Source organism: Caloenas nicobarica, chromosome 5, assembly GCF_036013445.1.
Source record: "Caloenas nicobarica isolate bCalNic1 chromosome 5, bCalNic1.hap1, whole genome shotgun sequence".
Taxonomy (NCBI): Eukaryota; Metazoa; Chordata; class Aves; order Columbiformes; family Columbidae; genus Caloenas; species Caloenas nicobarica.
The window spans coordinates 48,599,779-48,613,186 of NC_088249.1; the positions used below are offsets into that span (position 1 = coordinate 48,599,779).

General features: G+C 41.9%; 1 protein-coding gene across 3 annotated transcripts in view; it reads right to left on the reverse strand.

Annotated features, from left to right (window-relative positions):
* The window catches only part of LRP5 (LDL receptor related protein 5), a 186,455-nt gene that overhangs the window by 45,809 nt on the left and 127,238 nt on the right, over positions 1 to 13,408 (reverse strand). For all 3 annotated transcript variants that reach the window (XM_065635179.1, XM_065635180.1, XM_065635183.1), the window contains one exon: positions 785 to 1,001. In XM_065635179.1, the coding sequence (XP_065491251.1) occupies positions 785 to 1,001 (217 nt within the window). The remainder of the gene's footprint in view (positions 1 to 784; positions 1,002 to 13,408) is intronic.

Here is a 13,408-nt window from a genome sequence, read left to right on the forward strand (position 1 = left end):
AAAGGCTGGAAATCCATGTACTGGCAGGGTGTATAACAATTTGACAATTCTGTTGCAACTATTCTCAGTAATTTTGACAGCTGTTCCAAGTAGTAAACAGATCTATGGTGAACATGAACTTCTCATTAGTTACTACTGAAAACAGGAGGTCCTGTGACATACTCCTCTGCAGAATGCTAGCAGAAGACCTAAACCACTGGTTGCATCTTTCGGCAGATGCAATGGAAGAACATGAAGCTTAAGCTGCTGAGGATGCTAAGGGCAAGATTTAGCTGTTAAGGGCAAGATTTAGTTGTTAAGATTTAAGTACAATTTAGGTGTTAAAGTTAGTATTTAAGTGCCACGTGCTTTGAGGCAACGTTGTAATGGCCACTAATTCTGCACATATCACCCAACATAGTAAAAAGCATTCTGCTAACTGAACATCACTGGGACTTTTTACTGGAAGAAAGGAGCATCAGAAAAAGGAGCAATTAAGTGAACACCAGAAGTAATGATTTCTATAGATTGGAGGGAGGAATAAAACTCTCCTCATAAAAATTCAAAGAGTGTAGTGGAAGTTGTGGAAGACTTTTGTCAAATGTCACTAAATACTGGAAGCCCATACTTCTTTCGCAACACTCTGTTTTCCCAACTTTACGAACAATAGGTGAAGTTTTCCTTTAAAATGATTCAAACATATGAGACCACAGTTATTCTCATTATAAGCAATCAACAGTTGCTTAATGAAAGCAAGACCATCTAGAAACTACTACAGATCCATCCTATGATTGCTCATGCTTACCAGACACTTTGGTAACACTTGTTGCTTTAAGGCCCATTAAATCTGGCAGCTGATCAATTATGATGTCTCTGCTAGCCTTTATCTTGTGAACTCTTTCAATGCTTCGTCTCTGCCAGTCAGTCCAGTAGATGTAATCTCCCAGGAGCGTGAACCCAAATATATGTGGAAGCTTATCTTCTAACAGGATTTTTCTCATTGTTCCATCAACATTTATGACCTGTGACAAAAAAAAAAAGGAAAAAAATAATCTTCTCTAGTGCAGGTACTATTAAAATGGCAATATCAATCACATTTTGACAACTTCTATATTTTTACGCAAGAAGCTCTTGAAATTCACAGCAGGCTTCTTTCAAAAGAATGTACCTCTAAGTTTATTGAAAGAGAAATAAATTGGAATGACAAGACTAGAAGTGGTTTATCTCACCCCTTCTCCACTGGAAAACCTAAGCAACATGAATTTCACTTGCATCAGTACAAACCTGCAAAGACCACTACAAAGGGAGTGTTTCTTGGGATGGGAGTGAGGCTCAGGAGATATTTAATCTCTTGTTCATGTCTTGGTCTCACTACTGAACTCTTTCCCCGGAAACAAGGAATTGCTGCAGTGACCTTCAGCACTCAATCACGGAGAACGGAGGCCATCAGAATTCTTTCAGGGCATGATAAAGCCAAATAGAATCTGTATATTCTGAAATTTCATTTCTTTTACCATAAAAGAATTGAGTTTTTCTCACTCTTGTGATAAGCAAGATCTTTAAGATGTGGAATAAGTATTGACATATGTAAATTTGCATTCCTAAAACTGCAGAGAAATCAAAATAGTAGAGATGGGATAAGCTCCACATGTATATCTACTATTGGATAATTATTTCATAACCAAGTACTACAATGATCTCATGCTACTCCACTTTGCTTGGCATAAGGAAAGAGATTCATTGGGCAAGATGAAATTAAAATGTCTGCATACAAATCCCTATGCCACATGCCTAAAGTCACCTCCATCTACTACAGAAACTGCAATTATCTTTTCAATCATCCAGACATCACTTACACACGGCAAAGAGTGTATATTTATAAGACCTAGGCAAAATATTTGCCTGACAAATCCCTATATTCCTCCCCATCACACTTCTTGCAATTGGTAGCTGCAATGTAACTATAATATTTTTAAGGTGTTACTTGAAAATTTATACTGTAAGCAGCAGGAAGTTCAGTATCATACTGAAACCAAAACAAAAGACCACCACTTAAGACAATTTAGTTTCCAACATGCTTCAATTAAATCTCCATTTGTTGCTAGAAACACTTCACAGGTGGACAACTGCTGTGCTTTAATTCAGGCTCATATGGCTTGTGATTGAGGTTTTAAATAGTCTCCTCTTTACTATTATTTGGAAATAATGTTTTTATTCAGATACTAAACCTGTATCTTGTAGGTGATTAAGTTGCCTTCACTGTGAAACACTTCTATTTTCTTGTGATTTAAAGACAGCTATGGTCATTGCAACACCGTATTCCTCTACTTTTAAACTGCTGAGTGTTTAAGCAGTATTTATTTCTTATTAAAAATACTTAAATGCTATGTAATATTAAACCATTAAATGCCTAACAGTACTATGGACAGTCAAAACCAACCAGCAGTTTTACCACAATTTAATACAGATATCATAAAACAGTAAGTTGCAAGGTTCTGTCCATACATGGCAAGCAGAAGCACCTACAATTTCTTTTTTTAACATGACCAATGACAATCACCACATCTTACTATATTAGCATGTGAATTTCAGTATGTTCACGCAAACCCATGGAAGATATCCTAACAAATTAAAAAATAGAATCTCTGCTTTGAAACCCTTTACACTTTACAAATTTGTGAAAACAACATGCATTTCTTCCATGACACAGTTACTCTGGGCACAATATTTCCTGTTTAGAGAAATACGAATAAGATGTGGTCACTAATTTTACTATATGAATTTTATCTGAAAATATTACTAAATGCTAGCACACTGTATTGGGTTTGCATGGCGAGGTTTTGGTAGCAGAAGGTGATACATGGGTGGTTTCTGTGAGAAGCTGCTAGAAGCTTCCCCGCCCTGTGCCATAGAGCCAATGCCTGCTGGCTCCAAGATGGACATGTCGCTGGTCCCTCTTGGTGATAGCATGGTGATCTTGGTGATCCCTTATGGTGATACCACCTCTTCAGTGCAGCTGAAGAGAGGAGTGAGAATATGTGAGAGAAACAATTCGGCAGACACCAAGGTCAGTGAAGAAGAAGAAAGGGGAGGTGCTCCAGGCGTCGGAGCCAAGACTCCCCTGCAGCCTCTGGCGCAGACCAGCTGTCCCCCTGCAGACCATGGAGGTCCATGGTGGAGCAGATATCTATGTGCAGCCTGTGGAGGACCCCATGCTGGAGCAGGTGGATGCCTGAAGAAGGCTGTGACCTCGTGGGGGACCCATGCTGGAGCAGTCTGTTCCTGAAGGACTACAACCCATGGGAAGGACCCATGCTGGAACAGTTCATGAAGAATTGCAGGCTGTGGGAAGGACTGACATTGGAGAAGTTTGTGGAGGACTGTCCCCTGCGGGAGGGACCCCATGGTGGAGCAGGAAGAGTGTGAGGAATTCCACACTTGAGAAGGAAGAAGCGGCAGAGATAATGTGTGATGAACTGAACGCAACACCCATTCATTGCCCCCCTGTGCCGCGGGTGGGGGAGAAGATAGAGAAAATAGTGAGTGAAGTTGAGCCTGGGAAGAAAGAAGGTGTGGGGAAAAATGCTTTAAGATTTGGTTTTATTTTTAATTACCCTACTCTGATTTGATCAGCAATAAATTAAATTAATTTCTCTGAGTTGAGTTTGTTTTGCCCATGATGGTAATTGGTGAGTGATCTCTCCCTGTCCTTTTCTCAACCCATGAGGCTTTCATTGTACTTTATCTCCCCTGTCCAGCTGAGGAAGGGGAGTGATATGAGCAGCTTGGCGGGCAGCTGGAGTCCAGCCAGGGTTAAGGCACTACAAACACAGGACGCACACTAGATTTTCCAGCCACCACCAGCCAAACTGCAGAGACAAGCAGTCACCTACTGCATCCTGGATTTACCTATCCTATAACACAGTCTATCTTGCAACGGTAGAATGCAGATGTCTTCAACTGCAGGGGAGAACAACTTCATGAGAACTCTAAGGCTATCTAGCAGCTTATGTGAATTGGAACACATGCTACAACATAAACCTCTGGATTACAGAATCATAGAATATGGATTCTTTCCAGACAAAAGTCTCTTGCTGGAGGCATTTAAAAATAACACTGGCATTCCTGAAAGCTAAGTTTCAGGGGAGTTTTGTGTCAGCCCATCAACCTACAATTCTTCTACTACTTGATGAAGTAGCAGAGACTGAAGATTAATGCCTTTTTATTTTGTTAAGCTAATTAGAGTGCATTAAAAAAAATAGGCTATATCTGTGGTTAAAAGCCAAATGGTTCTGCAATTATCTCATTATATCATGTTCAGGCAAACCCCAAATGGTCACTTTTTTACAACAGTATCAATCTCACAGGCAATGCTGCAAGTTCAAAAATTGATCATGCATACTCAGGCGCTGGAGCCAAACTGGTGCCACACTAAGTAAACAAGACACCATTTCCTTTACAACAATTCATCAGCAGGACAATGATCAAACTAGCACATTTCCAACTACTTTTACAAACATGGGCAGTAAAAGTATGATTCAAATATTAGAGCTGCAGATTAAAATACACCAGACAAAGATTAGATCCAAAGATGTAGAAACATACATTATTTAAAACCATTCAAATCTGTGGATGTTATAGATGACACTAAGCTATTGAACTTTATGAGCCTCATGAAGTTCAACAAGGCCAAGTGCAAGGTCCTGCACCGGAGTTATGGCAATTTCCAGTATAAGTATGTGCTGGGGAATGAAGGGATTGAGAGCAGCCCTGCCAAGAAGGACTTAGGGGTACTGGTGGATAAAAAATTGGACATGAGCTGGAAATGTGCACCTGCAGCCCAGAAAGCCAATCATGTCCTGGGCTGCATAAGAAGCAGTGTGGCCAGCAATTGAGGGAGGCAATTCTTCCCCTCTATGTTGCTCTCAGGAGATCCCACCTGAAGTACTGCATCCAGCTCTGGGAAAAGACAGACATGGACCTGTTAGAGTAGGTCCAGAGGAGGGCCACAAAAATTATCAGAGGGCTGGAGGACTTATCCTGTGAAGAAAGGTTGTTCAGCCTGGAGAAGAGAACGATCTGGGAAGACCTTATTGCAGCATTCCTACATTATATCGCTGTTCAAGCCTAGTGGGATGGAGATGTAAAATGTGGAATCAGACATCAATAAAATGCTTAATGGCTTATATTTTGGCTAAGGTGGCAATGGAATAAGTGTTTGCTCTCCCTCTCCCAAACATCCCTCCTCCCAATCCTGTGGGCAGAACACATATACAAATCCAATCAGGCTTCCCTTGGATGCAGGACAGCACCTCTAACTGGGAGCATTTTTCTGTGCTGTGGGCAATTGACCTGTCTTAGTGGTTGCTAGTATGTGGCAACAGGTAGGAAACACTAACTATATTCTAGTAGCAGGAACGGCAAAGCTTTAACAGCAAGCTGTTGCATGCAGTTCAATACAGGCACATATACATAGTGTTTGCTTCAAATTTTGCTGCCATCCATCTTCCCAGAGATTCATGTCTGCTCTAGAATATTAACTGAAGCCCTGAGAATACAGAATAAAAATCTACAAACAGGCCTCACATTATGGCCAAAGGCATGATTCCTTTCACTGATATAGAACAGCTAATAAAATTCTGTATTAACTCATAATTTAATATTTGAAATGGTGTGTAGCCTGCCAACTGCATCCAAAGGGAAGCTGTTCAGGTGCATTCCTTACCATTTAGCACAGAGACTAGAATAAGCTTTTTTCTACTGAAGGTTTTCATCCTCTTTCTATAACTGATCAATGGATCTCAACTTGGGTGAAAGGATAAATGCAAAACTAAATTTGCTGTGCTTTCCATACAAAACACTGAAAGCCCTCCTTGAACAGAGGCACACACTGAAAGGCCCTAATTAGTCTTAAGACTTCAATGACAAATCCCCTAATGAGGCATTGCCAAGCTCAGCTAAAATCTGTTGTGGGCAAAATGAAATCAACATCAAACGCTTTAATGAACTGCATTACACAAAAAACACAGCAAGGTGATAAGGTGTGATTTTTTTGATGCTGCTGCAGTCTATGCAAAATGATTTAACAAATACTTTTGAAATATAACACTCAAAAGCTCTTGGCTCTTTGAAGATTAAAGTAAAACAATGCAATTAAATTCTACACAGCAGCATGATGTCTTTTGACAGAACAACAAAGAGAACTCAGACACTTTGCTCCTACATTTAATTCATTAAGATAAAACATAATTTATTCAATTGCTACAGACAAAGCTGTAATCAAATAGAAACCAATTCTTGGGCTGAGCAAAATTATTATGTGAGCAGTAAGCAGACATAGCAGGTTGGCAACAGTAAAATGACATGACTGCCATATTATTATGAGACCCACATGAAGGACTTGTGGATCTACTCCTTTTCCCCTATGAAAGAGGAGAGTTACATTTTCTTTTGCTGTGAGGGTGACTTAGAACTGGAACGGGTTGCCCAGGGAGGTTATGGAATTTCCATCCTTGGAGATATTCAAAAGCCATATGGTCATGGTCCAGGGCAACTATCTCTAGGTGGCCCTGTTTGAGCAGGGGGGTTGGACCAGACAACCTCCAGAGGTCCCTACCAACCTCAACCTTTCTGTGTTTATGTGAATGGCTTCTAATGATTCTCGATTTTTGCCAGGAGACTCTTAAAAAGCAACTCAAGTGAACAATGCCCAGTCATCTTTGGCTGGACAAAGAACTTGTAAGGCAAATCACGTGGCTGGCAGTCAACAGGGAAAGCAAAAGACAAAGAAAAATCGAGAGAAGTGGAAAACTCCGGAGGGTAAAGCAGCCTGCCTCAAAAAGAGAAGAGTGAGGCAGCTGTGAGCAGTCTGTACCACAGTCTATATTCAGCTGAGTATAAGCTCTTCATTAACATTTCCAACAGCTGAAACACAATCATCTTTCATCAATGCTTCAGGATAAAGAAAACCCCTTTTTTTTCTGGCCTGAAGGGTCTTAATGCCAGGCATGTTACTGGCAGACACTGGCAAGCAGAAAAGAGAATGACATTAAAACACAGTACAAGAATCCATATATCAAAAAACGGTGGGGATGGATGGACAACAGACATATCTGGCCATTTTCCACAAAAAAAGACTACTTGAGTCTCTTAGCAATCTGTTGCCTCAAACACCGAGTAAGACTCAAGAATTTAGAAAGCATTTCCTCATTGTTGTCAATAATTTCTGTTCACCTTGACAATATTCAGGCTACCTGGTAAAAGCTGCCTCCTAAATAAAATCCATTAGGTTTGTACTGTTACTACATTTCATGGAATAATCCTACATGTCCTGCATGTATTGTGGTTCTTCTTTTGGATAATTCTCATTTCACGTAAGTTTTGATGTTGACATGCATTTTTATTATTATTTTCTGAACTCTCACATTGCTTAGGTGTTAGTGTTCATTGTCAATTGCAAATTATCAGCACCCACCTAGATTTAGAATAAGCTATGAACCAAGAAAGCATGAAGAACAAAGCTATACAACATTATGAGTGAACCCCTCACAAGTACATTTACAGCCTCCTAAAACTAAAGCATCGCAGTAATGGCAAACCATCCCTGCTGCTTGGCTCTATCTTGCAGCCGGGATGGTATGCTACGGCTGGTAGGGCAGCTATGCCTGTTCTATAGACAGGCAAAGCAAAGTAGCTGGTGTGTAATGCCAAATTAAAGCCACTGGTAAAAGAGCCCTGTGCTGGTTTGACTGAAAAAAAGTTAGTTTTCTTCACGCAGTTAGAAACCTTTCTTTTTCCTTGCTAGCACAGTCATTGTTTGAATTTAGTTTGAGAACAAGAGATAACAGCCCACAACAGAGTTAATGTTTCTAATTGTTCTGGTCTGAGAGCCAAGGACGTTCTGAGTGCTCTGCCCACAGGTGTGAGGCAGTTAGTAAGGGGGTACAGATGGGGCAGACCTTGACTGACATCCAGACTGATCAATAAGAATATTCCATCCTATTAACATCATGCTTCATATTTAAAGTGAGTTGGGATCTTCCAGTGTCTCCCTCCTCTGGCTCTCCTCTCCTCTCTTTTTGTCTGAGCCAGCATGGAGACCTGTTTGGAGGAGTTCTGTTTGGGAACTTTTTTAGTTCAGCTTTTTGCCATCCTGCCATTTTGCAGAGGTAAACACTTGAGAAACACTGGTTCAGTCATGACCCCGTCTTGTGGTCTTTCCACCTCTGTTTTATATGCAATGCTAGGTCACATGCAGTCAACTAAGTCACAGTAAACAAAGTGTTTCGTCCGGCATAGTGGGGCCTCTTGCTGAAAACTCAGCTTCTTACTCTTGCCTTGGATAATCATAAAATTTTCATATTCTTAACCTTACCACAGTGCAATTACCACAAACTGCTTGTGCCTCTTAACTTCATACTAGGATAGGCAGGTACAGTGCTTCAGAGAGACAAGCAATGAATCCTTTAAGCTCTATGTCACCAAAAGTGTCACATATAGAAGTTCTATCAGAAGTCAAAGGTTAAAAAAATATACCCTAGATTAGTTTACAAATCCATCTATCCATGGCACTACACCTTGAAGAATGGATGCTTTTATCCTAATTTAATAATGGATTAGCCAAGTCTCATGTACCTCCCTTAGTTATTCCTCAGAAATTGAATCAAAGTTCTCTCATTAAACAAAAATGTCTATCAGAGGGAGATAGATGAAATATTAATCCAATAGAAATATAACCAGAGGCAGCGGGCATACAATACCTCCCTTGGAGGGAGGCAATGAAAGTCTAAGGGCTCCTGTATGCATCTACAAATATTCATTCAGTTCCTCATCTCATGAAGCCTCCTGGCCCAACTAAACAACAAATTCTGATCACGATTCCCTCCTATTTGTACCATCTATAGAAACACTGCATTAGACTAATCCAATAAATCCAGTCTTATATACCACCATGTAGGGTGCATGTCAACAAAGCACAAGTAAAAGCCACACACAGAAACCTAAACAAGGTTGCCCACAGTTAGCTGGAGTGTCAACAGCTGTACATAGCCCAGGATAAGACACTGTGCTAACACAACTACATTGCTAGCTCCTGCAGAACTAAGCCAGGTACCTCAGCACAGCAAGCTCTGACACATGCAAGCCCTCTTATAGCTGAAATACATCTGCTGAAAGAACACATCATGGCAAGACCCCTCCTGCCTTGATAAGATGCTTGCACTCCACTGTCACTCAGGAAAAGCAGTATTATCAATCATATTTATTTGAGACACTATTAATAGTAAGTTATGCAGGTAGCATTCAGAGAGTTTATTAACACAATGTAGTTACCAGATGGTCTCCAGTCCCTGAAGATGGTTAAAAAACCAAAACACAACTTTTGGCCAGCACAATCTTACCTGTTTTCAAATAAAGCTACCTTTGCTTCTCAGGTGAAAGCCTGACAGGACAGCCAGACCCTCAGAAGATGTTCTGAAGCTCAGCACGTTAGGTTCACAACAGGAAACCAAGTCCTGCACAGCTAAAGGCCCTGACTCTGGTGATTGTGGTACAGAATGTGTTTTGTGGTGTTGTATAGGGAGGATGCCACTACTGCTGCAGCCAAAACTTAAACTCTCTTGTGGAGTAAATGTAACACAGAAAGATGCTTCATTACATTGATCTGTCTTCAGCAGCCCCCTCTGGAGGTCAGACCATCAGTTCAATTGCCCAGAATGTCACATTTTTCATGTAGATCTCACAATCATATGAGCTAACTGTCCCACCCCAGTTCTTAAACAGCTTTTCATAGGATCACAGAATGGTTGGGGTTGGAAGGGACCTCTGGAGATCATCTAGTCCAACCCACCTGTTAAAGCAAGTTCACCTAGAGCAGATTGCACAAGAATGCATCCAGGCAGGTTTTGAATGTCTCCAGAGAAGGAGACTCCACAACCTCTCTGGGCAACCCATTCCAGTGCTCTGTCACCCTCAAAGGAAAGACGTTTCTCCTCATGTTTAGATGGAACCTCCTATGCTTCAGTCTGCATCCGTTGCCCCTCGTCCTGTCATTGGGCATCACTGAAAAGGGTCTAATTCCATCCTCTTGACACCCACCCTTGAGATATTTATAAGCATAAATCAGATCACCTCTCAGACTTCTCCAGGCTGAACAGACCCAGTTCTCTGTCTTTCCTTATAAGAAAGATGCTCCAGATCCCTAATCATCTTCATAGTCCTCTGCTGGACTTCCTCTAGTACTTCTTTGTCCTTCTTAAACTGGGGAGCCCAGAACTGGACACAATACTCCAGATGTGGCCTTGCTAGGACAGAGCAGGGGGGAGGATAACCTCCCTTGACCTGCTGGTCACACTCTTCTTAATGCACCCCAGGATACCATTGGCCTTCTTGGCCACAAGGGCACATTGCTGGCTCACGGTCAACCTGTTGTCCACCAGGATTCCCACATCCTTCTCTGCAAAGCTGCTTTCCAGTAGGTCCACCCCTAACCTGTACTGGTGCCTGGGGTTATTCCTCCCTAGGTGCAGGACCATACACTTGTTGAATTTCATCAGGTTCTTCTCTGCCCAGTCCTCCAGTCTGTCCAGGTCTCACTGGATGGCAACACAGCCTTCTGGTGTATCAACCCTTCCTCCCAGTTTGGTATAGCCAGTACACTCAGTCTCTTCATCCAGGTCATTGATGAACACGTAAAACAAGACTGGACCCAGTACTGACTCCTGTGGCACACCACTAGGGTCTCTAACTATAATAGAGTCTGCACCATTAATCACAACCCTCTGAGCTCTGCCATCCAGCCAGTTCTCAATCCATCTCACTGTCCACTCGTCCAACCTACACTTCCTTACCTATGAGGATGCTGTGGGAGACAGTGTCAAAAGCCTTACTGAAGTCAAGTTAGACAACATACACTGCTTCCCCCTTGTCTACCCAGCCAGTTATGCCATCATAGAAGGCAAACATGATTTCCCCTTGGTGAACCCATGTTGACTACTCCTGATAACCTTATTTTCCTCCACATGCTTGGATATGACACCTGGAATGAGTTCTTCCATCATCTTTCCAGAGATGGAGCTGAGGCTCACTGGCCTATAGTTTCCTGGTTCATCCTTCTTGCCCTTTTTGAAGACTAGAGTGACACTGGCTTTCTTCCAGTCCTCAGGCACCTCTTCTGTTCTCCAAGATCCTTTGAAGATGATGGGGTGTAGATTAGCAATAATATCTGCCAGCTCTTTCAGCACTCACAAGTGCATTCCATCAGGGCCCATGGATTTATGGGTGCCCAGTTTGCCTGAACAATCTCTTAGCTGATCGTCCTCAACCAAGGGAAAGTCTTCCTTTCTCCAGACTTTCTGTCTTACCTCCAGGGTCTTGGATTTCTGAGGGCCAGTCTTAGCATTAAAGACAGAAGCAAAGAAGGCATTCAGTAACTCTGCCTCCTCTGTACCCTCTAGTCACCAGGGCACCCGTCTCATTCAGCAGCAGACCTACATTTTCCCTAATCTTCCTTTTGCTGCTGATACACTTGAAGAAGCCCTTTTTGTTGTCCTTGACATCCCTGGCCAGATTTAATTCCAAGTGGAGCTTAGCCTTCCTTACCGCATCCCTGCATACTGTAACAGCCACCTTATATTCCTCTCAGGTGGTCTGTCCTTTTTTCCACTTCACATAAACATCCTCTTCCATCTGAGTTTTGACAGGAGCTCAGTGTACTTTAACAAAAGGAAAATAACACCATCCTGTTCTCCTGATGGGACAACGGAAGCATAAGATAGAAGTTGCCTTGAATCAGCAACACTGAGAACTCAAGAGACTCAAAGGCCAACCTAACATCGGATTTATCACACCACAGTGCCTTCCTTCCAATGCTCACGTAAGTGAGAGCATTTGACAGGTGGAATTACCCTTTTGTCCTGGTTTTGTTAAAAACAAGACCAGTTTCTCTTTTAGTGAATTTTCCTTTCAGTTAAGTTCTTCTAAGTAACTGCACTTTTCTGAAGTTGGATACATGTTTTGGTAGACATAGCAATGGTATGCAAGGTCGCTGATAAGAATGCACATTGTGTATTTGCAAGGAGGAGCGAACTGAACAGGTGACTAAAACTGACCAACTAAGTATTCCATCCCATCCATGTCATACATCATATAAAGGTGGTAGATCACGAGGGTCTTGTTCTCTTTGACTACAGTGGGCATCTGGGGAGGACCCTGTCTGCTGTCCCTGCAACCTTAGGCCTACTGACAGACCCTGCATCATTGAATCCAGTTCCAGTCTGCTGCAGAGTCCAACCCAGGACTTCCGGATGCCTGCCCTGCAGTTGCTGGAGCAGCGCTGAGCTGTGCCAGGAATTTCAAGATTGGTTTTGTATATTTTGTATTATTTTCTTTATTTTATTAGTAGCATTAGTAAAACATTTTTAACTTTTTCCAACTTGCAAGTCCTCTCTCTTTGCCTCTTTTCCCTCCTATTGCCTTTCCTTAGTGGGGAGGGGGGGGTGGAGGGGGTTAACAAAACATCTGCCACAGTTTACTGTCACCCTGCAATCAAATGGTGACACCTTTCAAATGTGGTTAATGTGCAGTATTTTCCACTTACTGGAAGAAAAATAAATAAATAAATAGCCTCCCTATGGTTCCTACACAGGGCTGGTTTCACTCAAGAGAATACAAATTCTTCAGTCCATATCATGTATCTTATTTTCAGTCCAAGGCCTTCGGCCTAATGAGCAGAAAGTGAAAGATGTATAGAAGGCTCCCAAGAGTAGATCTAAGTAATGTTGTTCATCAAGAGCTTGCTAGATCAAACCAACATGAAACAGTGGTGTCAAGAGTTTGGCTGAAATTTAGGGTGCCCTTTTAGCTTACAAGACATATTTTTTTAGGGCATGATTCCCTGTACCCCAAAATAAGTAAATAAAAGAGGTATATTTAGCATCTACTGACAGGAGAAGAACAGACATATATAATGTCTTCAAGAAATTAGCTATGGTCAACTGCAACTTGCAAGCTTCTTCTCTGCCTTTATCAGGCTGGTCTAAGATCATAATTAAGAACTCCAGACCAAAAGAAATGTACTTAAGAGCCTCCTCCTATTCAAAGTCGAGCAGTTAGCTCAGGTACTGGGAGGATGGTTTGGTTTTACGGCTCAAGTATTGGACAAAGATGGATCCCACTGTGTAACCTCAAGTAAGTCACCAAATGTCTCCACGTGCATAACATGGATAAAATTTTCTCTTTTCTGAACCCTACTTTATATGTTCAAACTGCTTCCCAATACCAAAGAAAGGAGTCAAGCTAATATATCTTTCAGTGCACACCTTAAAATTTGGTAGGCACTGCTGCTCAGGCCAGTTCAAGCAGATGCCACCTTGCCTCTGGTCCCTCATTCCCCTAGTCACACTGACACCTCCTTGCCATGTCAGCACAACTA